At 41.8% G+C, this 24,642-nt stretch overlaps 1 protein-coding gene and 1 long non-coding RNA gene across 2 annotated transcripts in view; one reads left to right on the top strand and one right to left on the bottom strand.

Annotated features, from left to right (window-relative positions):
* Positions 1–1,168, bottom strand: part of LOC137204785 (uncharacterized) — a 79,572-nt gene extending 78,404 nt beyond the window's left edge. The window contains exon 1 of the long non-coding RNA XR_010933830.1: positions 947–1,168. This is a non-coding gene — a long non-coding RNA (uncharacterized lncRNA). The remainder of the gene's footprint in view (positions 1–946) is intronic.
* Positions 983–17,440, top strand: PRSS35 (serine protease 35). The gene is made up of 2 exons (XM_067702685.1): positions 983–1,173; positions 14,398–17,440. The coding sequence occupies exon 2, from the start codon at positions 14,417–14,419 to the stop codon at positions 15,656–15,658; it is 1,242 nt and encodes a 413-aa protein (XP_067558786.1). The 5' UTR covers positions 983–1,173; positions 14,398–14,416; the 3' UTR covers positions 15,659–17,440.
* The last annotated feature ends 7,202 nt before the right edge of the window (positions 17,441–24,642 follow it).

Genomic DNA, 24,642 nt, shown 5'->3' with positions numbered 1-24,642 from the left:
TTCTAATCTCATTGCTTAAAATAAATAAATAAATAAAAACTTGAGAAATGCAATAAACCACTACTGAGCCAAGTCTTATGGGACATGCTAAGACCTTGTGTTATAAATACTTGTGCACTTATTTGACCTTCCTTCCTTGAGGGCTAGCACCAAGTTTTTCAACTCATTTTTCTATCAGTGCCATCTTGCTTCAGACCTGCCACCCAGTAGATCAGTAGATGTTGAATAAATGAAGTCCCCTTCGTTACGCAGCTCCCACCCCAAAGGAGCACCTCTCCTAAGGAGGAGAATAAAGAGAGTAAGAAAGGATGTGATTAGAATTTTGGTGGGTCTGATGTGGGCAAACATCTTAAAGGAGGCTCGTCCAAAGTAGAGAAAGCCTACTAGCCTCAGGACAGACAGAAACTGACGCGCTCCCCCTGGAGGCCGCATGGGATGCTTACAGGGTGACCCAGATCCCAGCCCAAGGCAGGTCGCAGGTCTTCAGTTTGGATGTGGGCGCCTGCAGGAGCCTGAGACGCAGGATTTGCCTTGTTGAGAGCGCGTCCCGGGCGAAGACAGGCTTGCGATGGGGTTGGGAAAACGCCTCTGGTTCTTCTAGACGCTGGGGTCTAAGAGCCGGGGGATTGGAATTCAAAGAAGCAGTCCCGAACACCCTCCCCAATCCATCCAAGCACACACTTGGGAGTATCTTCTCAACCTTATTTAAGGGATGCACGCTAGCACAGGGACAGACATCTCTTGTGAACCCACTCATGAATTTTTCCTAATGCTGGGGGCAGAGACTCTGGGGTGAGAGGCTGCCCGGTCCGCCCCGCACCTCCTTGTAAACCCTCCCCAGATCCCCCTTCCTCCTCCCCGCCTGACCCCCTCCTCCTCTCCCTTCTCCTCCAACACCCCCTCCCTCCCGCGGCCGCCCCGGTCCCCGCCCCCTTTCCCCTCCCACCTCCGCGACGCTGCGCTCAGCTCGCCTCCAGCCTCCCTGCAGTCTCAGCCGCGAGCTCCCGGCGACGCTGGCGGGCGGTGGCCGGGCGCCCAGGCTCTGACTCCGGCTTGTCCCGAGGCTCGAGGCAGCTGCACCCCTGCCCTCCTGCCTCGCCAGCGTCGGTGACTGCCTCGGGGGCACTTTGATTCGAGCAGGGCCGCGCCCCCGGGACCGAGTAACCTTCGCAGGTAAGGATGGAGACCCCCCCCCCCACGCCCCCGGACAGGGCGAGACCCTAGAACCTGGAAGTTTCCCCCGAGAAAGGCAGGACCCACCCGGGGAGAGCTTCTTTGAAGGGCTCTAAAGATAGGGATCAAACTTAGCAGTTTTAAGTCATCAAAGAAGCTACTCTTCCAAATAGGCAATTCTTTGTGTCGGCCTCTGCACCGTTTAATATCAACAGTAAAATTGTTTGCATTGGAATACAAATGGAATTCTTTCTACTTAAGCACTACCAGAGGGGACCCTCTTTATTTTTATGATTATTAACAGATGCCATTGAAAAAAGGTGTAAAACGCATTCCTGGAAAGCCTCGTCTCCTTGAAAGCCTCTTTGGCAAAGTTACTATGAAAGCTAGGAATCTCTCGCTGTCTCATCAACCTGGCTGCACAGGTCAGCAAAAGGAGCAGCGCAAAACAGTTTTTAAGCGAGAAGATGAAACGAAATTGAAAAGTCTTGGACTTGCTTTAAAATACTCTAGGAAGAAAAAAAGGTGGGGGAAGACAACTGAGTGAGACAAGATTGTCAAAATATTGGTAATTGTTGCCGCGGGATGACGGGCATGTGGGGTTGTAATTTTCTACTTTCTAACTTTCTCTCTACTTCGGAAATTTTCTATCATAAAAGTTTTTTGTTTTTGTTTTTGTTTTTGCTTTGCGGTACGCGGACCTCTCACTGTTGTGGCCTCTCCCGTTGCGGAGCACAGGCTCCGGACGCGCAGGCTCAGCGGCCATGGCTCACGGGCCCAGCCGCTCCGCAGCATGTGGGATCTTCCCGGACCGGGGCACGAACCCGTGTCCCCTGCATCGGCAGACGGACTCCCAACCACTGCGCCACCAGGGAAGCCCCATCATAAAAGTTTTTGAAAAGTTGTAGAAACACTTCCTGCCTGATTCCTCTGACCTTTTTACACTGTCATTGATTCGAAAGGAGCTGCATATCCTGTCTAGGTGTTTTTTTCCCCTTCTGTTAACTCTTCTCACTTCTGAAATTCTCATTTTATCCCAAGTGCATTTGTCTCCACAGAGAGTTATAAAAGTCATATGTTGCTGCCTGGAGAATTATGCTTAGATCTGGTATATAATTTAGAAGAGAGAAGGTTAAAATTCCAGCCAGATAAGACATCTAGGCTTGAAAGTAGTGTGTGAGCATCATATGGAATTTTATGTTTATTAGGACATAACTAGAAGAGCTCCTTTAACGTGAGAAGAGGTTGGATGTGGATACTCTTCCTGTTTTTCCTCCAGACAGCTCGGAAACCTGCACACTTTTAAGAATCTTTTCCGTGTTTTCAAACGTGAGATTGTTTAGCCTCGTGCTTGGCACATAGAATGTGCATATTATGTTAAAGTAATCAATTGCTAATGTGAGTTAATTTCCCCTGCTGAGTTCATTACTTACCTTTCTCTGCCCAATGCTCAACTATCCAAGGCAAGCACATTGCATTTTAACAGCGGGATCAGACTCAGAATTTTGGAGGCTGAAGCTACTTCGCCTGGGTTAACTTTGCACATGAGAAATCTGAGATGAGAGATTGGAAACAGCAAAGTATGAACGTTATTATTTTATGACTTTGCTTAACTAATATGTTTTCAAAAGCTTCACAAGCTTTAACAGATGTTTGCTTAGCTAGAAACACAGTGATCATAAGATGCTTTAAAGCCTGAAGAGTAGCAAACCTAATACAGTTCCAGATATTCTTCGCCAACTTGCAAGATAAAACGTAAGTCAGGAGCCATACGCTGTGCATTTCCTATGTCAGTGGATGAGAGAGCCAGCAGAGGGTTCCCCTGGGGCTCCATCAGTGCCATTCACCCCAAATTTGATTTACACACAACATATCCATTGCCCAAATTGAAATATACAGGTCCTGGAAAAATAGCTTAAAAAACAAAGGGAAGTTTTATTTTTTTTATTATGATGAGAAACACAAGTTGTGGGTTACTGTAAAGTAATCAACTGTGTAACTTTACCATCTTCCTTTCCCTCCACTACTGCGAAACTTTTCAAGCAGACGTTACTCTGTCTCATTCCTGAAACTAAACTTGAAGATAGTGCTATGGTACGATATTTTGAATAGCAATTGGCACATTGTCGATGAACTTCCTTGCCATTTATTTTCAGCATAGAATCAGTGGAGAGCTTACCCTTTGGAAGTGAATCATTAAGTAGTTGATAGACATGGGAAATATTTGACAGGCGGAAGATTTTTCTTCCTGTTGAAATGAACTGCAGCACATTTGGGGGACTGTTTAGCAGCGCCCGAGGTCATAGTGGAAGTGTGCTGGCACCACGATGGTTTTGGGAAACCACCTGCCAGACGTCTGGCTGTAGACAGCATTATCAGTCCTCAGCTCATCCGGTTGGGCTCTGTGGCCTGGAGGTGGGTTTTCTAAAAGTGATCAGTTCTATGTGATAACCATCTAGTATATTATTAGCCAGTTAGACTTCTATCCCTCCCATGAATCCTACATGCTTTTAAAATAAATTCGATTTTTGTACCTCAAGGAACGTAAACCATCTTAAGTGTGGGATCTTAGATTGGGCATCACCAGGCTAGCTTCGCCATCTAGTGGTAGAAATAGGGATAGCAGGCAAGTTCCTACCCACCTCCCCCCACCCCTCCACTCACCCGGGACTAGGGATTGAAGCGGCTCGAGGCTCAGTGATGAGTAAGTTAACTTGTGTTTTTTTTCATTTGTGATTTAATCTAGGACTTTAGAGCTAAAAGAGATCTTAGAAATTTTCTAGTGCAACTCGATGGCTAAGGAGGACTTATCACAGAGTTTCATAAGCAAGGAAAGAGGCTTATGAAATGATGCACAGCACTGCACTGTGCGTATTTGTCGAATAAACAACTTTATCTATCCTGTTCCAATTCTTGATTCTCCCTAGCAATACTGCTGCATGCTACAGGAATGTTTTATCACGATCTTCTGATTTTAGCTCTAAAGTTGTGTGTCTGGATAATTTTCCTAAAAATGAACATTTTCATTTATGTTTAAGTCTCTGAACCAAACGTTCTTTTCCCCCTTATATCACTCCCCACTACTTCTTTCTTTCCAAACATCCAGGGCAGACAGTTTTAAAAACTAGGTTTTTAATTTTCTAAGTATATTGCTATTGCTGCTGTAACAAATTACCAAAACCTTCGTGACTTAACCCAGTATCCTATAGTTCCGGAGGCCAGAAGTCCAGAGAGGGTCAGCAGGGTTGCCTTCTTCCCTGCAAGTTCCAGCAGAGAAATGTCTCCTTACCTTTTCAGGGTCTAGAGGCCACCCGCATTTTATAGCTTGTGGTCCTACCTGACTCTGACCTCTGCCTCCATCTTCACAGATCCTTCTCGTTCTTGACCCTCCCGCCTCCTTCTCAGAAGGATCCCTGTGATTACATTGGGCTCACCTGGGTAACCCGAGCTAATCTCATCACACAATCCTTAACTAAATCACGTTTGCAAAGTCTCTTTTACCAAGTCAGGAACACAGTCACATATGACACATTAGGATGTGTCATAGTCACATCCTAATCTGGGGATTAGGATGTGTTACAGGCATAACTTGGAAATACTGTGGCTTCATTTCCAGACCACTGCAATAAAGCGACTATTGCAGCAAAGCATCACGGGATTTTGGGGGTTTCCCAGTGCATATAAAAGTTACTGTAGTCTGCTAACTGTGCAATAGCATTATGTCTAAAAAACAATGGATACAACAATTGAACACACACTTCGTTGCTAAAACATGCTAACCATCATCTGAGCTTCAGCAAGTCATAACCGTTTTGCTGGTGGAGGGTCTTGCCTCGATGCTGATGGCTGCTGACTGAGCAGGGCAGTGGCTGCTGAAGGCTGGGGCGGCCGTGGCAGTTTCTTAATATTAAGACACTACTGAAGTTTGCTGCATCGATGGACTCTTCCTTTATGAACGATTTCTCTGTAGCATGCAATGCTGTTTGATAGCATTTCCCCCACAGAACTTCTTTCCTGAGCCGCTTTATCAACTAAGTTTATGTTACACTCTAAATCCTTTGTTGTCATTTCAACAATCTTCACAGCATCTTCCCCAGGAGTAGATTGCATCTCAAGAAACTACGTTCTTTGCTCACCCATAAGAAGCAACTCCTCGTCTGTTATAGGGTTATCATGAAACTGCAGTAATTCAGTCACATCTTCAGAATCCACCTCTAATTCTAGTTCTCATGCTGTTTCCATGACGCCTGCAGTTACCTCCTCTACTGAAGTCTTGAACCCCTCAAAGTCATCCATGAGAATCAACTTCTTCCAAACTCATGTTAATGTTAATATTTTGACCTCTATGACTCATGAATGTTCTTAATGGCATCTACGATAGTGTCTTCTTTCCAAAAATTTTCAACTAACTTTGCCCAGATCCATCAGAAGAATTACTATCTGTGGCAGCTGTAGCTTTACGAAATGTATTTCTTAAATAGTAAGACTTGAAAGTCAAAATGACTCCTGATCCATGGACTGCAGAACAGATGTTGTGTCAGCAGGCATGAAAACAACATGAATCTCATGGTAGATCTCCCTCAGAGCTCTTGGGTGACCAGGTGCATTGTCAGTGAGCAGTAATATATTTTTTTCTGGGTTAAGAGTCCATTTTAATTAGATTCAGTTACTTAGAATCAGTTCATCTCAAAATATTTGTGTATTATCAAAGAAAATATAGGGGCTTCCCTGGCGGTCCAGTGGTTAAGAATCCACCTTCCAATGCAGGGGACGCAGGTTAGATCCTTGGTTGGGGAACTAAGATCCCACATGTGGCGGGACAACTAAGCCCACGAGCCAAAAAATAAATAAATAATAAAAAAAAGAAAATATAAATATAAAATATAAATTGAATTTAAATAAATTCAAAATCAGTGAGCAGTCATATTTTGAAAGGAATCTTTTTTTCTGAGCAGTAGGTCTCGACAGTGGGCTTGAAATATTCAGTAAACTATGTTGTAAAGAAATGTACTGTCATCCAGGTTTTGTTGTTCCATCGCTAGAGCACAGGCAGAGTAGATTTAGCATAATTCTTAAGGGCTAGAGAATTTTCAGGATGGTAAATGAGCGTTAGCTTCAGCTTAAAGTCACCAGCTGCATCAGCGCCTAACAAGAGGGTCAGCCTGTCTTTCGAAGCTCTGAAGCCAGGCACTGACTTCTTTCTAGTTGTGAAAGTCCAATAGCGTCTTCTTCCAATAGAAGGCTGTTTTATCTACGTTGGAAATCTGTTTAGTGTAGCCACCTTCATGAATTCTCTTAGCTAGACCCTCTGGAGACCTTGCTGCAGCTTCTACATCAGCACTTGCTGCGTCACCTGGCACTTTTGTGTTATGAAGGTGGCTTCTTTCCTTAAACCTCATGGACCAGCCTCTGCTGGCTTCAGATTTTTCTTCTGCAGCTTCCTCACTTCTCTCAGCCTTCAGAGAATTGAAGTGAGTTAGGGCCTTGCTCTGAATTAGGCTTTGGCCTAAAAGAATATGTGGCTGGTTTGATCTTCTCTCCAGACCATTGAAACCTTCTCCATTATCAGTAATAAGGCTCCTTTGCTTTCTTATCATTTGTGTGTTCACTGGAGTAGCTCTTTTTCTTTCCTTCAAGAACTTCTTTGCATTCACAACTTGGCTGACTGGTGCAGAAGCCTAGCTTTCAGCCTATCTCGGCTCTCCACATGCCTTCTTCATTTCTAGATTTTTTTTTTGCGGTACGCGGGCCTCTCACTGTTGTGGCCTCTCCCGTTGCGGAGCACAGGTTCCGGACGCACAGGCTCTGCAGGCCATGGCTCACGGGCCCAGCCGCTCCGCGGCATGTGGGATCCTCCCGGACCGGGGCACAAACCCGTGTCCCCTGCATCGGCAGGCGGACTCTCAACCACTGCGCCACCAGGGAAGCCCCCCATTTCTAGCTTTTGATTTAAAGTGAGAGACGTGCAACTCTTCCTTTCACTTGAATACTTAGAGGCCATTGTAGGGTTATTAATTAGCCTAATTTCAATACTGTTATGTCTCAGGGAACAGGGAGGCCCAATGAGAGGGAGAGAGATGGGGAGAGCGCCAGTCAGTGGAGCAGTCAGAACGCACACGATACTTAAGTTCACCCTCTTATATGGGTGTGGTTTGTGGCCCCCCCTGAAAAAATTACAATAATAACATCAAAGATCACCAATCACAGATCACCATAACAAATACAATAATAATGAAAAGGGATTACCAAAATGTAACACAGAGACACGAAGTGAGCAAATGCTCTTGGAAGAATGGCGCTGATAGACTGGCTCAACAAAGAGTTGCCACAAACCTTCTGTTTGTAAAAAATACATTATCTGTGAAGTGCAGTGAAGCACAATGAGACGACATCTGCCTGTACTTGGCGTACCACAGTGAATGAAATCCACAGCAGTCAGAGATACATGAAATCCCTTATAAATACCTACGTAGCTTCTGACCCCTATTCTTTGATACTTCTAATAATCATTGCTGCCATTTGCTGAGGGCTTACTGTGCTCTGGGCACTGTATTTATAAATATATCATACTAGTGTCTCACAAAAATACTCCAAAACATTATCCCTGTTTAACAAACGTAGAAAGTAATGTTTGGCGAGATTAAGTGACCTTCACAAACTCATACTGCTGAGAAGTTGCAAGTGGACTTCAGTTGGTTCGGCTTCAAAGCCCACTGACACCACCATCACTGAAACACCCCAGTTCTCACTGTCCCTCTTGGTCACATCACTAACACAATTACTTTCTCGTCATACTGATCCCACACTTTTTAGCCCAAATGTTGCCTCCATTTCAGTGCTCCAGTTAGTGACTGACATTCACTGGGGGCTTCAAGTGCACTGGGAACTGAACTTTATAAAATACCTATTCTCGGGCTTCGCTGGTGGCGCAGTGGTTGGGAGTCCGCCTGCCGATGCAGGGGACGCGGGTTCGTGCCCAGGTCCGGGAGGATCCCACATGCCGCGGAGTGGCTGGACCCGTGAGCCATGGCCGCTGAGCCTGCGCGTCCGGAGCTTGTGCTCTGCAACGGGAGAGGCCACAACAGTGAGAGGCCCGCGGACCGCAAAAATAAATAAATAAATAAAATAAATCTTTAAAAAAAAAAATACCACCAGCAGTGGGCTTCCCTGGTGGCGCAGTGGTTGAGAATCCGCCTGCCGATGCAGGGGACACGGGTTCGTGCCCCGGTCCGGGAAGATCCCACATGCCGTGGAGCGGCTGGGCCCGTGAGCCATGGCCGCTGAGCCTGTGCGTCTGGAGCCTGTGCTCCGCAACGGGACAGGCCACAACAGTGAGAGGCCCGCGGACCGCAAAAAACAAAAAACCCAACCTATTCTCTGCATCTGCTCCCAATTTGCAAAAGTGACTCAAAGTTTGACAAGTGTTCTCCAAAACCTGACCCGTTTAATGCTCACTTCCCACCTGTCTGCTCACACTAGTAATGCTCCTTTCCTGCCCTGGCCTTTTGCCTAAGCCAGCAGTTCTCTCTGCAGATAAAGAGAGTATCTGGTCCAGACTGCAATGTCTACCTGTTGTGTGTCAGTCTTGACTGAGCAGGTGGAGGATGAAACTGGAGGAGGAGGGAGACAGCTGGAACGTGTTTTCACATTCGTGCACAGGTGTAAATGTAGGCAGTGATGCTGGGAGGGGTGAGTGGCTGGGATCAAGAATGGCTAAATAAAGGACAGGCAAGTTGTCAAAAGTGGTTATGCAGTCATTTCTGGGTCCTAATATACATTAAGGTAGAAGTTGGTGTTGGCCCTGTGAGGTCATTGATCTGAGTGGTCCCCGACCCATAACAGCCCCCCAGAAAGTGTTTGACAGAGTAATGCAAAATTATGTTCCAAGGCAGCATACGATACACATGAACTTGGGCAGCTACTTCACTGTCCATTACAAGGGACCAGGTGAAAAGAATGGCCCAGGTAAGTGTGACTCTATCACCTGGTGCAGATTCTGGATGGTACATCAGCTCATGTTCATTTACAAGAAAGTAGTTCATTCAAAACATTTAATATAGCAAGGTCATCTAATCTTTCTAAGAGAAACTGAGCCTGAGAATGTAATTATGTCATGCCATGGTAAAATTCTATACACTCTAGAAGACTCACTCAAAAAGTTAGGTTTTTCTTTCACTGTAAATCGCTCCCTTAGAGTAATTATTCTGACACTGACTGTTTCTTTTTAGGCTGAGGGTCTGTTGCAGTTCCAGAATTCTTAGGGTAGATTCAGGCTAAAAATAAGACATGGGAAGTGCAATTCAAGTGCTCTGTGGCTGGGTAATGTTTAATCACACTGAAGTTTAATAGCAATGAGAAAAACATATTACAAAGCCACAGATATTCATAGAAATGAGTAATTAGGAAAGCATTCATTTGAGAAGTCTCTAAAGCGAAGCTGTCCTTGAACAAAAAACAAAACAAAGAAAAACGGAGTTTGAGAGTGTGTCAGAAACTATCCTGAAATAAAAATGTCTGAATGTAAAATTGACTTTCTAGAAAACTAAAAGTGCTATAACTTTGCCTTATATGATGAATTGTTTTAAAGTGATATTAATTCACCCATTAAGGTAGAATAATAACTATAAAAGAACTTATTATTGATTGTGTCTATGCTCTGGGCTCAGTGGTAATTCTTTGCATATATCAACTTATTTAATTCTCACAATTACATTATGAAGTTGAGATTACTCTTATCTTCACTTTGCAGATGAGGAAATGGAAACTTAATTGAACTTAATAAACTGCCCATATTCAGTTGCCTAATAAGTGGTAAAGATGCGACTTAACCCAAGTCTTCTTACTCCTTGGTCTGCCCTTGTAACCACTATGCTGGTAGAGATACCCAAATATTCTAAATACTATCAGCATTCACATTTCTAAGAAAGTATAAGCAAGAAACCAAACAAAAGCAACAGTAAGTTATCTCTTGTAGTTACGGGTGGTCATTTCTGTGAATAGTACAGACCAGGCAGAAATGTGGACTAATATCTGCTTCATCAGTAAGAATTCATCTATAAATCCTGGTATTCTTGCTTCCCCCATAATTCTCTTCCCTTCCATTCGTCTCCATGGTCCAACCCATAATTAACTACGTGTACATTGACTCGTGGTGAGAGCCATGACTGCAACCTCACTTTTATTAACCAAAATTGGAATCTGAAGCCCCAAATCCAAGCCATCTGGAAAGTGACAGGGAAGGTCACAATTATAATGGAAGACAGGAAAAAGGAGGAGAATGAGGGAAGACATGGCACATTAAAGCTTTCAAAATACTATAACTGCTCCACCAGCTGGGACTGTGTCTCTTTAGTTAGTGCTTTTTGGATGACAGGAGTCTATAGATGTATCCACTGAACCATGGCTTGCTCTATCAGCAAGAGCTATCATTTACGTTACACTGGCGTTTTACCACAAGGCAAACTTAGATTTCCCAAAAGGAAGTGTCCTGAGACATTTGTTCAGTTTGAAATTATAGGCCAAATTAGACAGGCTTACTAAGTCCATGTCCTTCATTACTGTGATTCTGAGGTCATATGACAAGGCTCTGCCCTTCCCGTGCCCAAGGATCAACGTGGGCATGGCTTTTATTCCTGTGCTGCATTGCAGCTGAGTCCCTCAAAGGGCACCAGACAGGGCTGTCCAGCTAACACTCCTGCATCATCTGTAGGATCAGAGGCGTTACATACAAGCCCACTGAATTTGACTCTTTTCAGAAGTATTATTAAATCACTTATAAAGTATGTGTTGTTTTCTATTAAAGGAGGAACCATTCAATATGAACAGTTGCTACCGTAGTAAAAGAGCAAAGTTTAGAATGAATTTATTTTGTACACAGAGAGGAAGCAGAGGTCCTTTGAAACCTGGTGAATCAATCATCCCTGGAAAGTCCACCTTCTGGGAGGGGTTTAAGCTGCTACACCAGGACCCCGGCTGCTGAAGTGGTTCTGAAACTGTACCGAGTATCAGAATTGCCTGGAGGGCTGTGTACAACATGCCTAGCTGGGAACCCACACCCCTCCTGGAGAGTTTTGAACAGTAGGTCTGGGTTGGGCCCTGAGAATTAGCATTTTTAACAAGTTCCTAGGGGATGCTGACACTGCTGGTTTGGGGACTTCAACCTGGGAATCCCTTGATGTGACAGAGTTTATTTGGCCACTCACAAGCACAGAATCTTACTAACAAAATCTTATTCAAAATTCATTTTGAATCCAAAGGCAGGAGAAAAACCAATTTCCCTGCTCAAAGCCGTCAGGCAGAAGGAGTTCCCCATTACTCACAGGAGGGTCAGCCTTTTTGTTCTATGTAGGTCTTCAGCTGATTGGATGAGGCCCACCCACATTAGGGAGAGCAACCTGCTTTACTCTATCTACCAATTCGAATGTTAATATCATCCAGAGACACCCTCCCAGACACACCCAGAATAATATCTGACCAAATATCTGGGCACCCTGTGGCCCAGTCAAGTTGACACATAAAATTAACCATTACATGGGACTTTCTTAAAAGTCTGACTACAGAATTAATGCACAGGGCACATGTTTTATTTGGTAAAGAGGAACTTCTAAATTTGAGATTCATATTCTAGGTCAATTATTTGTATAGCAAAATACCATCTGGTCTGTTATAATTTAATATTTGCATTCTACCTATCTAAATCCTAACTAGCTGAAAATTTGCAAGACTAAATTAAACAACACTGGAAAAAAAAAAACAACCCAAATCCGAAAAACAAAACCTAACTGTGGAAGCAATACCACAACACCAAGATTTTGACGTTCTCTCTTTTGCCTAGGAATGCCTTTCACACATTTATTACTGCACAGATCGTTATTACCAAGTGTTAAAATGTACAAAGTGATCCTGTGTATTTTTTAATGTGGGTAATTGGCTATTCTCAGTCTTTGCTGTAATCATATATTAAGTACATAATGAACAGCTGTTATCACATAGGGCTAAATAAAAAATCGATTTTTAAAACTTTTGTTTCCCACATCAAAAAACTCCCTTGGTTGAAATTTTGCTAAGGATCAAGTAGATAAAAAGATATGTATACATCTTTTTAAAATCATCTGTTATGGCCTGTTGATAAACTAAGAGGCAGCAAATAACTATGATTTTAGCTTCTTTTTTTTGGAAAGACATAACATTTCATCTTGGGAACCACCCAGTTAAACATACAATTTCAAGGTCTCAGGAGAGTTACTGAGTTGTTAGCCTTTGTCATTCCAATCCAATTAAATAAAATGGATGAAATACTCATTAAGAAAATTGCATAAAAAGGCAACAAAAGAAAATACTAAGTGGTTCAACAAATTCATTACTGATATAATTACTGCTTTGTGTAAAGTCAAATTTGCCATGGTAATGATCAGAAAATATTGTGACATGAGTGTGAATTTTTTTCTCAAGTATATTGTTTACTGATTTTTTGGACAATATCCATCAGTCTACAGAAGAATGCCCTGTCTCCAAAATAAAGTACAAGCTATTCAGCAAACAATACTAATATTAACCAGAACCACCATTACTTAGCATTCAACTGTGAGCAAATAGAAAAAAATGGAAATTGCAAAACTTCTACGTAATTTTGCTGATGCCAAGTCATGGTAAAGATTATTCTAAACTTGCTTAACACGTTCCAATGTATGATCATTCAAATTAATTGTCATGTTTTGATGAACAGATCATGTTTAAATAACGAAGAGGTTAATGTAGTATATGTTTTTGTTTTATCAAAAGAATGTTGTTAGTTTGTTAATAAAATTCTGTCCTTGTATATGGCGAAATGAACTCCGTTGTATCAAGAGATGCCCATATTCGGCTCTGAATCAGAGACAACTTCGGCTTTTCCTGCCAGCTCCCAGGATCTTATGGGTGTACCCTGCTTTGTAGGCCATTCCTGACATTCTTTATTAGCTTTCTTTTCTTTGATAAGCGAAGAAAGCTTATGAGAAAGCCTTGAGAGTGAAGGTACTGTAGGAATAATCTAACCTTGAACTGCCTCTGCTTTACGCACAGTGCAAATCATGGGCTAAGCCTGGATGTTTTAACTATTAGTTAAAAACAACTTGGAACATAGCTTACAAATTTCCAAACTGCTGCTCCAAAGAGTACTACTCCCCCTCTCTCACCAAGCAACAACTGACAAAAGTCAGTTCTAGGAACAGATGTACATACCAGTGAACCTAGAGAAGCAGGAAATGAAGGCAAGAAGATGTAAACAATAGAAGAGGTATTATACAATTTAAACAGTTTTCAGATGAGAGACCCAGGATGAAAGGGACTATATTTCATCATGATCATGTTCCCCCAAGTAGCGAATTCATAACCATCGCCTGTGCTCCATAAATTCTTACAATTTTAATATAAAGTAAAATGCCACTATAAAGTATTTTTGCGTGGTGCTTTGCTTAGGTGGTGGTTCCAAGCACAACTTTGTTTTAAAAAAGTACAGGGTACATTTTTCTTATTTTCGGATAAAAGGGTCTGTGCTGTGTATTTTCTTTTTATGATCAGGGGTTCTGCTTGCGAAAATCAAAGCAGGTCAATAGCAGAGGAGCCCATTTATTTACTTCTAAAATCTCTACTGAATATTTTAGAATATTATCCTATGATTTTAATTGCACCATCAATCAGCTTGGTCTGCAAGCCGTGATTAAGGGAAATTCATTGTATTCCAGTGAATGCTTTTTTTGAGCTCTGTGCTAGCCATTTACATTCTAGAGATGAGGAATTTATGATCCCTGCTTTTATTAAGAAGCTGAGTTCAGGGAAAGGGCCGGACATCTGCTGTTATCTTTATTTCTAAATCATCTGGAGATAAGGTTGTAGGACACCTTGGAAGGAAGATGGTGTGGCTTATGCAACAGAGGACCCCAGTTTGCCACCCCTTCTTATTCTCCCATGTGTTGGGTTGAAAGAGGGGGAGATGGCAGATGGGGGTAGGATGCACGGGGATTAGGGCTGGTGGAGGGCAGTCTGAGTGAAAACAGTTTACTGATTTTGGACGTCTGTATGAGCCTACTTAGTAGGGTGTTTATCTAATCTCAGTAAAATCTAAGTACAGTGAGAATATGGGCTCCTATTTGTGGTGAAGCTACCTTTAGGACCCAAGACCAAAATGAATGATAAGTAACATATTTTAAAAGAAACCATTATAAAGCCTCTCTTTCTATTTTAAAGGACAACATAGAAGAACAAAATGGAAACAACGCTATTTTGGTTGATACTTTCCACCCTTGGGTGGACTCTCATCGATGCATCTGAAATGGAACGGGATTTCACGTGGCACTTGAGAAAAATACCCCGGCTTGTCAGTGAAAGGACCTTCCATCTCACCAGCCCCACCTTTGAAGCAGACGCTAAGATGGTGTTAAATCAAGCGTGTGGCATCGAATGCCAGAAAGGACTCCCGGCTCCCAACCTTTCTGACCTGGAAGACTCTCTCTCATATGAGACTGTCTTTGAGAACGGCACCCGAACCTTGACCAGAGTGAAAGTTCAAGGTTGGGTCCCTGAGCCACATGAAAATCTCACTGCCCAGGGAGCACCTGTGAGGAGAAAGAGACAGGTGTACGGCACTGACAGCAGGTTCAGCATCTTGGACAAGAGATTCTTAACCAATTTCCCTTTCAATACGGCCGTGAAGCTCTCCACGGGCTGCAGTGGTATCCTCATCTCCCCCAACCACGTCCTAACAGCAGCCCATTGTGTCCACGACGGAAACGACTACATCAAAGGCAGCAAAAAGCTACGGGTAGGGTTGTTGAAGATGAGAAATAAAGGTAGTGGCAAGAAACATAGAGGTTCTAGGAGGAACAGGAGGGAAGCAAGGGGTGGTGCTGGAAGAGAGGGTAGCAGAGAGAACCTGAAGGAGAGCGCCAAGGCCGGGAGAAGGAGAAAGGAATCTGCTCGGGGTCAGAGAGCCGCTGACGGGATGCCCTCCTTCCAGTGGACCCGGGTCAAGAACACCCACATCCCCAAAGGCTGGGCTAGAGGAGGGAGGGGAGATGCGGCCTTGGATTATGACTACGCCCTTCTGGAGCTGAAGCGTGCTCACAAAAAGAAATACATGGAGCTGGGCATCAGTCCCACCGTCAAGAAGCTGCCCGGCGGAATGATCCACTTCTCAGGATTTGATCACGACAGGGCAGATCAGTTAGTCTACCGGTTTTGCAGCGTGTCCGATGAATCCAATGATCTTCTCTATCAATACTGCGATGCCGAGTCGGGCTCCACTGGCTCTGGGGTCTATCTGCGTCTGAAAGATCCGGACAAAAAGAGATGGAAACGCAAAATCATTGCGGTCTATTCCGGCCACCAGTGGGTGGACATAAACGGAGTTCAGAAGGACTACAACGTGGCCGTGCGCATCACGCCCCTCAAGTACGCCCAGATCTGCCTCTGGATGCACGGGGATGATGCCAGTTGCACCTACGGCTAACGGATCCCTGAAACGAGGTTGTGGATGACCTACATCGCAGAGAAAACTGGTTCTGATTACTCTAGTAAAGATCACTTCATAGGTTTTGCTTGGACTTGAACCCTATCCATAGTATTTCAACATGTTTATTTTTTCAAATTTAGGAGCTTTTCATACATTTTTAAAAGGTGTAGGTACGCATCCTACAATTAGATGGACACTTCAATGCCAAGTATATATTCTTCTTTACATGGTGGTAAGTTCATTGGTGGGAAAATTTTTGTTTCTTTCTGCCTTGTTAAAGATTAGACACTCTTTAAATTTTCAAGCTGGTATCATAAATAATATGTGATTTCTCAATGGACTGACTCTCAGGGTCCTACTCTAAGAAGAGGCCAATAGGGTGCCGGTTGTGTATTCAATGTGAAACTGCATATACAGAGGTGGACGACTAGAATCAAGTTTGAGACAGTTATAACACAGTTTGTACTACTCTGAGGTAGACCCATTCAGCTCATGCCCTCCATGTTTATATTGTGTTTTCCATTGGGTCTGAGAAACTTTAGGTTTTTTTTTTTTTTTTTTGCGGTACGCAGGCCTCTCACTGTTGTGGTCTCTCCCGTTGCGGAGCACAGGCTCCGGACGCACAGGCTCAGCGGCCATGGCTCACGGGCCCAGCCGCTCCGCGGCACGTGGGATCCTCCCGGGCCAGGGCACGAACCCGTGTCCCCTGCCTCGGCAGGCGGACCCCCAACCACTGCGCCACCAGGGAAGCCCTCTTTTTTTTTTTTTTTTTAAGAATTACAATGAACAGCAAGCTTTATAAACAAAACTATTAACAGTTTTACTGCTTTAAAAAAATACCAACTGAAGTGTTATTATTTATGGGAGAACTACTTTGTTCTATGAAATAAATCTAATTTAAAAACAGGGAAACTGAGACTTTTAAGATCTCAAGTTTTTATTTAACTAGTATTCAGAATATGGACTTTTCAAGTATGCGTAGGAAGACAGTTCCAAAGTTAATAAATGATCAGGTGTTGAAAGCCACATCATTTTATACAGCTACACAGTCTTCTACGAATGAGGTGTTACAGTTTGAGACAAGGAATTCTATCGTCTTTTTTAAGAGAAAGCCTTTCTTCCCCTTGACAAAGTTCGCTTTTCTTAATAGGGCCACAGACATATTATTTTGGTGAATTCTCTGATTAGCGATTTTGGATATGTCCCTTTAACAAAGTGAGTATAATTTATGAATATAATTTTTAAAAGAAAGTTCTGATCGTTTTCATTAGGGACCAAGGCGGTGCACACACTGGGGCCATCATGGCAGCCTCAGCAGGCAGAGTCCAGTGGCTGCCCTGGGGCAAAACACAGAGTAGACACTCAATACATATTTCTTGAATGATCAGATATTTGCTGAATGGTTGTACAAGCGGTTTAGTTCAGGCCATTATGTTTAAAGGGTTTTAGTGATTTGTAATTGAGTGCACTATAAAATTCAGGAGTTGCAGACCTTATTTCTGGGCTGCTCTTCCTGGTAGTGTCTAGGGTACACGCTCTTCTCTTGGGACACACCCAAGTCATTGATTCTGCCTGAGTTCCAATTTATTTTACTTGTTATTATTTTCCATAATAAGGGGAAGTTATACCCTTGACTAGTATGCAAAGGAATACATGATTAGATTATGTTAAAAAGTGATTTTGTAAATGGTGTTGAAAATAGCTGAAATTTAGCACAAGTTATATTCTTTTATAATGTGAATCTGTTAAAAATCATTCAATAAAAATTTTAAAAATAAATCAACTATCACTCTTACTGTATTTGTATATATGTTTTACATACAAGGTTTTAGCAAGTATTAACTGTTTATTTAAAAAAATGATTCTACTTAATTCTAAGCACATTTTGCTGGGAAGTATTTTATCACTGGTGGTAGTGGAATAGGGCTATTGTCTCCAAAACTTTGATCAAATCTTTTTTGGGGAAACATCTATATGATCACTGGGACTAAAAATGTTCCAAGGTGAATTTTGCACATTTGCACTCTTGCAAACACACATGCATTCTTCATCTTAGTTTCTTAGACAATAAGTCCTGGGTTTGAGTCAGTTTGGAGGAATTTATGGTGCTTACTGTCAACAGTTTGGTCCTTAAGGTTAAGTTCTGAATATACATGATTTCCTTAAAATCACTGTATAATATACTTTTCAAAAATATAAAATTTTAGCTCATTTTATTGGCAGAGGTTTGATTCTCTCATTTTCTTCTCTTTCCCAAGAGAATCATGGATCTCATATGACCTATTTAGGACCACTAAAATGTACTACATTACTCAGAAAGTTTTACTTCACATACTTCTTCTGTTATGCTTATCGGATTTGAAATAGAAAATTAATTTCAATCCTCTTAGCTAAACAAATATACCCCCACACACATATGTTGTCTACTGTGTGTAAAGGATGATACTGACTTACTGCTTAGAAAGACTTATCAATGGGTGAATTTAAAGAACTATTTATAAAACAACTGAAACTTAGAATTATGTTTTTTTCTTTACCCAAATAATACATTTCATTTTATTTATGTTTTTTCTTGCTTAAATCAATAACTGTGTGGGCAGAAGAGACATTTTTCCTTTTTTGATATGTTTCTAGTTAAATCCCAGGTATTCACTTTGAAAAAGATTTAAATATATGTATGACCAAGATCAGAGTTGTGCACAAATCATTACCTTTTTGTTTTTTCAGCTTCAAAACAATCTTTTTAATAAACTGATTTTTCTAGCTTTCTTCAATGGCCAAATCATAAAGTTCAGAGATATTTAGAATATTTGGTCTAATTGGTGGTGAAATCATGTTGTCATTATATGGGGTCAGTGTATAGGCAGATTCACAATTCTTTATCGATTTGCCATTCAACTAAGGGGAAAAAAATCACCCTCAGATGTTTTTTTTTTCTAAATAAAGTCTAGGAGGGCAACCCCCTGTCTACTTCTTTCTGTATTTAACAACTGGCAGTTTGATCCAGTTAGTGAAACTGTCTAGAGCATGGTGGCCACAATAACTTGTGATCCCAGTCTAGGCTAGTTTGCTTTACCCACAGTCCAGGTAATTCTTAATCAGCTTGGGATGCCATAACAAAATACCATAGACCGGGTGGCTTAAACAACAGAAAATTATTTCTCACAGTTCTGGAGGCTGGGAAGTCCGGCAAGGTAGGTTTCATTCTGAGGCCTCTGATCTTGGCTTGTAGGTGGCTGCCATCTTGCTTGTGCACACATGACCTCTTCTTTGTGTGCTCTCAGAGAGAGAGAGAAAGAGAGAGAACAAACTCTTTGGTGTCTCTTCTTACAAGGGCACTAATCCCAGCATGAGGGCCCCACCCTCATGACCTCATCTAACCCTAATTACCTCCCTAAGGCCCCATCGCCCAATACTATTGCATCGGGAGTAGGGCTTCAACACATGAATTTTGGGGGGACTCAAACACTCAGTCCATAACAAGTGTCTATTCTAAACCCACAAGTTGCAACTTGGGCCAGGCCCAGGGAACTCATAAAATAAAGCAGTCAGCAGGGGAATGAGGCAATGGGTATGAATGGAAGCCCAGGCCAACCAATCTCCTTCTCCTCATTTTCATGATCATTATCTCAAGTGCTTATACCTGGCACAGAGGAGGTGATAAATACATGCTTAAAAATAACACCCAGAATTCCTTGAGGCTTACTCTTTCAGGGCATTATCTACTCCGTGCTGCATGATTAAGGCTCCAAAATATTATACGAGAGGTATTATCTTAGCCACATATTGTATATACCACATGTTCAAATAATGGGGACGTTTATTTGTAATGAGAATTTTAATATCAGAATATTGTAGCATGGCATAGGAATCAGACATTTGCCATGTTCCCTACTGGTTTGGGTATTTCTGATAAAAATGCCTTCAAACTGAGGAGTGCCAGGATCCTGTAGTTATGCCTCATCCCCTGCTCTGCCATGTAAATATTTTTTTTAAACATCTTTATTGGAGTATAATTGCTTTACAATGTCGTGTTAGTTTCTGTTGTCCAACAAAGTGAGTCAGCTATACATATACATATACCCCCATATCTCCTCCCTCCCACCCTCCCTATCCCACCCCTCTAGGTCATCACAAACCATAGAGCTGATCTCCCTGTGCTATGCAGCTGCTTCCCACTAGCCATCCATTGTACATTTGGTAGTGTATATATGTTGATGCTACTCTCTCACTTCGTCCCAGCTTCCCCTTCCCCCATGCCATGTAAATATTTAATCAGATAATCTCTGCTTCAAAACTTGCCTCTGAAGCCTTTCATTTCAGCAATATTTTAAAATTTCCAATAACATGTTAAAATTCATTCACTTTTCTCAAGCCCCGGGGACAAGCAGTCTGCTTAGAATGTCTACTTTAATCCAGATTGCAGTCACTGTGACCATATGATCCATTATTGCCTTCCAGTGTGGTTTTACCAAACTGAGACAATATGATCACATTTTAATCTATATTTGTAAATGTTTTACTAGTAGTAAAACTGACGTTTATGCTTTTGAAATCCTCTGTGTATGCATTCATATACTGAAATGTGTATAGTATATACTCTGACACGTGGCACAGATGAGAGCAAAACTCTGGAAACTGTTCACACAAGTGAATACAGATGAGTTTGGAAAGTTCCTTTAGCCTTTTGCTCAGCGTAACGACTACTCACGTTCTTTACTCGTCTCTGTATTTTACATTCAACTTCATCAGTGATTTGTAATATACCATACGATTATCATCTCATTTACCCAGAATTTCCCTTGCTGGTAAGTACAAGTATCCAAAATACAGCAAAAATATTAAGCCCCAGGTATTATCCTCTGATAACCGAAATGGATGACATGAAATGACTTTTACTCTGGAAATAATCTTAACAAGCTTGGTTATCTTATTTCCCAAACTATACTTGAAAGCAGCTGTCAAGGCAAGTCTAGATCAGTCCCCAAAAGTGACAGCCTGAGAGAGAAGATGCAGACAAACTACTAAACGATTAAAACAACAAAAACCAGTTATTAAAAACTACAAAATTACAGTTGTTTAGAGCTGCTGAGTTTCGGTGCTAGTTGCTATGCGACCCATACTAGCTTGTGAAAGCCTACCGATGTATGTTATGTTCACAATGCTGGCTGAAGAATTGATATAAAATTTAGTTATGGTCAGTATGAGTTTTGTAAGGTGTTATAGAACATTTTTCATAAAAAAGCTTAACATACATTTTTTAAAGCTTTGTTAAAAGAAGAGAAAAACATCAGCAGTCTACAGAATCGACCTGCTTCTGTACCAAATGAAATTCTAATCTCGAAAGTCAAGAAAAAAATCTTTCCCAGATGTTTTATTATACCCCCAAATCCTTAACCATTAAAATACTGGTGATTTTGACTGTTAATGAGTGTATTGAAAGTTGAGAATTAGCCATACAGCTGAACCCAGTTCATGCAAACACATCACACAGGAACAGCAACTCTGGTGTATTGGAGAAAATTCAGGACGTGGAATACAATAGCTTTAATTGTCTAATCCTAGTAGACTGCCCTGAGTGAAGTAAGTGGTCACCAAATATAATATGCTGATAATTGTAATTAGTATTATAAAATGATAGAAATTACCTCCTATAATTGAAAGAAAGATTGGAAGTTCCTAAGGGCAGAGATCAGCAATCAATCATCCCTGAAGAACTAGTGTGAGGGTGAGTGTGTGCTGGTGCATGTTTTGGGAGGATTGGGGTGTTGCAACTCTTGTTCTCTGAAACTGTCAGTTTCCCCTTCCCACGACTATGTTACTCTTAAACCTCCAGCTTCCTGGGGTTTAGCCAACAACACAAGGTTTTTCTAAGAACTGCCTATTAAGGAACTACTCTCTTCTCAGCTAGATAAGCCCTCCAGGGGCTTTCCAAGAGTAATCCTTAGATGACTGAGGCGTCTGGAAAATGAGAAGAAGTCCCTTTCTGTTCTAAGCACGTTTCGTTCTTCTCTTAACCGACAGGAGTGAAAACTGCAATTCTGCGTTCCCTAGGATTTAAACTACAGCTACCGACCCAGATACCAGATCACAAAACAACATCGATCTCAGCATACAGGAGAAAAGAACAGACTAGTATACAGTACTGAGATCTGAGAGGACACATTCATTTTTTCCCTCAAAACTCCTTTAAGTTGATCAGTTGTTGGAAAAAATTGCAGCTAACAATCTTAGAAGATGCACCTTTTAAACTTTTCAACAGTTTTTCTTTACAGTATCTATAAAAGTGCCGTTTAATTATGTTTTTCTTTTAAAAATCAGAGTGGGCTTGGTGCCAAGATTCTACTGCCAAACAAAACTACCACTTTATCAAGCAACTGTCTCAAGATAAAAGCGTGTTATTGCTAAGACAGAACCAAATTTAGTATTCTGCCACTGTACTTGGAGCATTTACTTTAAAAGGCTCTCTTTGTGGCCTGGGAAAATAAGCAACATCATTGTACCCACTCAATGGGCAGTGGTGCCACTTCCTGTAGATGGTACGTGGCTGATGTGGCTCCGTGGACAGATGTCCTGGGCACGCATTGGTCCAGCATCTTTCCTGCACAGAGCCGCCAGATGAAAGCTTGGTTTTTGGTGGAAGCTAATGTATCATAATGCCATAGGGACCACCGTTTTATGACTAGGAACTACATGTCTCAATTTTTAGACTAGATGAGACAAAATACTCTTCGTGTCTTTCCTATTTTGAAGACTTTAGACATTTTCTCTTTTGCTGGAATTATCTAGAACGTTCAAATAGAGCTACGCCCTGTGAGTCCACCAGATTTATGACCTTTCAGTGGTTTCCAAAGTTGGTTGCTCATCAGAATGACCTAGGGAATTATTTTAGAAAGATTGTCTCCAGGGCCCCACTGAGATCTACCTTGCAGCCCCTAAGAGTGAGGCCCAGAAACCTATATTTGATAAAGCTCTCCAAGGAATTATGATGTTCATAATTTAGCTTGATTTGGGAACCACCATGAAAACCTATCTTCCCTAAATTAATTGTTCTTCCAGCTCCTACACTTTCCTTCTGTGCACAATTATGTGTGTCTTTTTCTCCCCAATAAAATGTTTTCTCAGTTCTACCTATCTTTATATTTTTTCCTGTAAACTATCTTAAGTACTTTGGTAAGGAAAGTGGTGGTAAAACTATCAGACACATAGATGGTATTCTTTTCAGTATTTTTATAAAGCGGAAACACATTTTAGCAATAACATTGTCAAATTCTGTTTTATGATGGCAAGAAATGAGTCAAATTTACAGAACTCCTGAACATAGGCAATCATTTTACAATCAGGGACAAAATCCAATTTTACTTGTTTCCTGGAAATGAGATAATTTTTTTTAATTCATGATCTGCTTTACACTATAGGTTAGATCAAATCACTATAGCTCAATGAACATTTATTTAGTCCAATCTTAGGCACATAGGATACAGAGTTAAGTACTAGATTCTACCCTTCTTTAAAAAATTCATAATATAGTAAGGAAGTCAGACACACGTTTAAAAAATAGTGTGAAAAAGGTGAAGCAAGTACAAGGTGCTGAAGGAACACATTTGAGAAGCATCAGCTCTATCGGGGTGGGCAGATGTGATGAAAAGAAAGGCTTCCTAGAGGAGGTGATACCTCAGTTGGGTTTTGAAGGATGCGTTCAAGTTTGCCAGCCTATCAGGGGGGAGCTTGGGGGAGTGGAGGCCACCCACAGGAGATGAAACAGCCTGTGCAAAGGTATGGAAGTGTGACACTGTCCTGTGTGTTTAGGACGCAGTGTTGGGGGTTGCTGCCATGAGAGGTTAGCTCCTGCTAGTGGTGAGGAATGGCAAGAAATGAGGCTCCAAACTAGACTTCTAGCCTTGAATAGACGTTTGACTTGAATGTCATGCTAGAGAGCTTGGACTTCAACCTTTACATTCAGGTTTTGAGGTCAGGGAAAAGTCATGTCATCAGATGAGAATTTTGACAGGGAAACCTGGCCAACCATGTAGGCTGAGTTGGGGTGAGTTTGGGTGGGGATTAGACTAGAGGCAAAGAGCCCAGTAAAGAGCTACTGTCCTAAGAAAGTGGCCGCAGAAATGGCACGAGAGGGCACCTTGTAAGACATTCCAAGAGCAGAATGTTCAGTGTACTTAGTGGCTCATTGAATATAGGGGAGAAGAATTGAGGGTGTAATGTCACACCAACTTTCTGGTTTGGGAGCCTAGGTAGACAGTGAGACCACCAACCTAGACAGAAAAACCAGGCTTGAGGTAAACAGATAACGAGTTCACTCTTAGACATGTTTGTTAAACATTTTTGTAGAATATTTATCAATAAGTTTGATAACACCTAGACATAAAGCAACAAGTTATAAACATTATGTGGTTTTACAGTGAACTAACCCATGAACACATCACCAACTAGCCAGTTATGTAACTATATTTTGTTCTGGACCCAATCAAATAGGAACACCTTTGTCTCTGTTCTAAACTAAATGTTCCTTTTAGTGTAGCTTTGAAGCCATTTTTTTTTCCCCTGCGAGAAGAGAGAGATTTTTAAAAAATCTGGCCCCAAATACACAACTAAAATATTACACACATGGTCACAACTGCATGTCCTGTTTTCAATAGAGTGCCAAAAGCCATGTGACCCTAAATAGCAGGTGATTTAAAAAGTAACTCCAAATTTCCTTGGCACAGATTTGTAAGTCACTTCAGGCTGTAAGTTTTGACTTCCTGTTTAGGTTTTACAAAGACAATTATTAATTACAAAATTAGTTGACTTACCCCAAAGATGTTCCCTACTCTGAAGGAGAGAGATGAACCACGGGCTGTTTGGGTATCTGGAGATGAATTTAGCATTAAAGAGTGGGTTAACAGCAGAGAACACGATCACTAAAAGAAGACTGTCTCCCCCTCCCCTTGTTGGAAGGGGGCCCTTCTAGGTCCTACTCACCT

The sequence above is a fragment of the Pseudorca crassidens genome, chromosome 13 (assembly GCF_039906515.1).
Source record: "Pseudorca crassidens isolate mPseCra1 chromosome 13, mPseCra1.hap1, whole genome shotgun sequence".
Lineage (NCBI taxonomy): Eukaryota > Metazoa > Chordata > Mammalia > Artiodactyla > Delphinidae > Pseudorca > Pseudorca crassidens.
The sequence above is the reverse complement of the archived record's forward strand: the minus strand, read 5'-3'. Positions and strand labels throughout refer to the sequence as shown.

Coding starts and splice junctions, on each gene's coding strand:
- PRSS35 (XM_067702685.1), top strand. CDS start 14,417: ATGGAAACAACGCTATTTTGGTTGATACTTTCCACCCTTGGGTGGACT.